This window comes from Dioscorea cayenensis, chromosome 2, assembly GCF_009730915.1.
Source record: "Dioscorea cayenensis subsp. rotundata cultivar TDr96_F1 chromosome 2, TDr96_F1_v2_PseudoChromosome.rev07_lg8_w22 25.fasta, whole genome shotgun sequence".
NCBI classification, from domain to species: domain Eukaryota; kingdom Viridiplantae; phylum Streptophyta; class Magnoliopsida; order Dioscoreales; family Dioscoreaceae; genus Dioscorea; species Dioscorea cayenensis.
The window spans coordinates 20,696,000-20,698,121 of NC_052472.1; the positions used below are offsets into that span (position 1 = coordinate 20,696,000).

The 2,122-nt window shown below is 26.1% G+C and overlaps 1 protein-coding gene across 1 annotated transcript; it reads left to right on the forward strand.

The window, feature by feature from the left end:
• The first annotated feature begins 565 nt into the window (after nucleotides 1-565).
• On the forward strand, nucleotides 566-2,037 carry LOC120274556 (16 kDa phloem protein 1). The gene is made up of 5 exons (XM_039281101.1): nucleotides 566-632; nucleotides 1,165-1,230; nucleotides 1,486-1,624; nucleotides 1,759-1,894; nucleotides 1,990-2,037. The coding sequence occupies exons 1-5, from the start codon at nucleotides 566-568 to the stop codon at nucleotides 2,035-2,037; spliced, it is 456 nt and encodes a 151-aa protein (XP_039137035.1).
• Nucleotides 2,038-2,122: the final 85 nt, after the last annotated feature.

The window sequence follows — 2,122 nt, forward strand, 5'->3', positions numbered from 1 at the left end:
TGCATGAATTTTAAAACTTCCATTAAAATTTTTTAAAATCAAATAAAAAGATTATGAGAATACACTTTTATTTTTATTAGAGTTATTTATTCTTATTGATGCAAACACTTTGCTTTAAACAAGAAAGGTAAAAATTTTTTTTAAAAAAAAAAAGTTTAATGTTGATATAACTTTTACAAGTAATAAATAATTTTGAAAAAAAAATTACTCTTAATCTCACCGTCAATATGAAACTGAGGGAGTATACAAATATAGTTAGTTCCTAAAAGTGCATTTTTATTTCACCCAGATTTGTAAGTAAATAAACGTATGAACAATTAGATTATGAATTAAACTTCAAATTGGGTAAAAACTCTTAATGGTGTTTCAGTTACTTCAATTTTAACAACAATTGATAAATAACTCCTCTATTTCGTAATTACATATAAATAAATCATTCTGTAACCTATGAACCTTAATGAAACTCTTACATACATAAATTAATTAGATAACCTTCATAAGATTGGTGACATTTCCATCACTTTGGCTTTCTTTTCCATTTGTCCTCTCCCACAAGTTCTTGGAGATGAAGTATGGAGTTTTGGAAGTTCTACTAGTTAGTGGGGAGGGCTTAAAGAAGACCCATTTGCTAGGTATTTCTCTCTAACTAGAGATTTATAAGTTATATAACTTTGTTTTTATTCCATTAATCATATTTAAGATTGAATATTTATGTGATGGAATAGAAGGTCCTCCATCAAATAAAGAAACCTTTTTTTTTTAGTTATAGTTATCACTCTAATCTAAACATGTGAGATGCTTATATATATATATATATATATAGGATAAGTTAAAAGATTAGCTAAACCGTGTCATTACAAATAATATCATAGTTTGATTTACTTTAGCATAAATTAACTAAACAAAAATTTGTCGGTATATGAGATAATTGGACTTATATGTGTGACATATTTTGTAGAACAAATTGTGAGTAGCCAAAATGAAGATAACAATCTTTATTTTGAAAAATTCTCCCTAATAATGTGAAAGATAAGTACTTGCTTAGCTTAAGTCTTAATTATCATGATTTAATGTGTATATATCTGTTTAAAAAATTTCTATATCATTTATCAAAAATAAAAAAATTCTATATCTTCATTAACTGCTAGTTAATTCTGATTGTAGGATCATCAAGCCAGTATGTGGTTATGCAATGTGGGACTAAGACTTGCACAAGCAAAACTTCAACCGGTTTGTTATTCATATTCATATAGCTACATATATATATATACACACACACATAAATTTATGTATAATTTGATTAATTTCATCATGAAAATATGAAATATAATATTAACATCTAGTTTTGAATTACTTTTGCTTTGTTTCTGAAATATATAATCAAGCCTAATTTTTTTAAGTAAAATAAAGAAAAACATTTTTAAAAAACAAAACTATAAAATTCACATATTACATATACAAATTTGTTCACTTAATTTATTTCAGGAAAAAATGAGAAAGTTTGGTGGAATGAGAAAATCACATTCAAGCTCCCATCATCACAATGGAAAGCTTTAACTCAACTCAGAATAACAGTAATGGAGAAGGACAAATTCACACATGACCTTCCAATTGGTGAAGCAATGTAACACTTCCCAAATCTTCCACTCTAATATATATTTTTAATTTTATAGTGATTTTTTTTTTATATGAGTATATACGTGCATTAAAAATTTTTAATTCTATGCTTATAAAACACATGATTATTTTTGAATATAGAGTTCATTTGAGGGCCATCTTGAGAGAAGGAGAAAAGAAAGGTCACATGGAACTCAAGCCAGCTCCATACAATGTTGTTCTTAAAGATGGTTCATATGAGGGAGAACTCAAACTTGGCTTCAAGTTCATCTCAAATGTAAGTAAAAACAACTGGTTTTTTTTTATTATTTTAAAAAATTACTAATAAAGGGATTTTAAAGTCTTATTTTTATTTTTTTCATATTTGTGTAGGTAGATGCAGAATTTTTAGATGATGAGAAGAATTTTCGACGAGGTTAAAAAGCAATCGCGGTCTATTTATTGTACCTATTTTGAATATAGCTTTACAGCATATTAGATGGCCAAGATTTTTAATTTTAGAAAA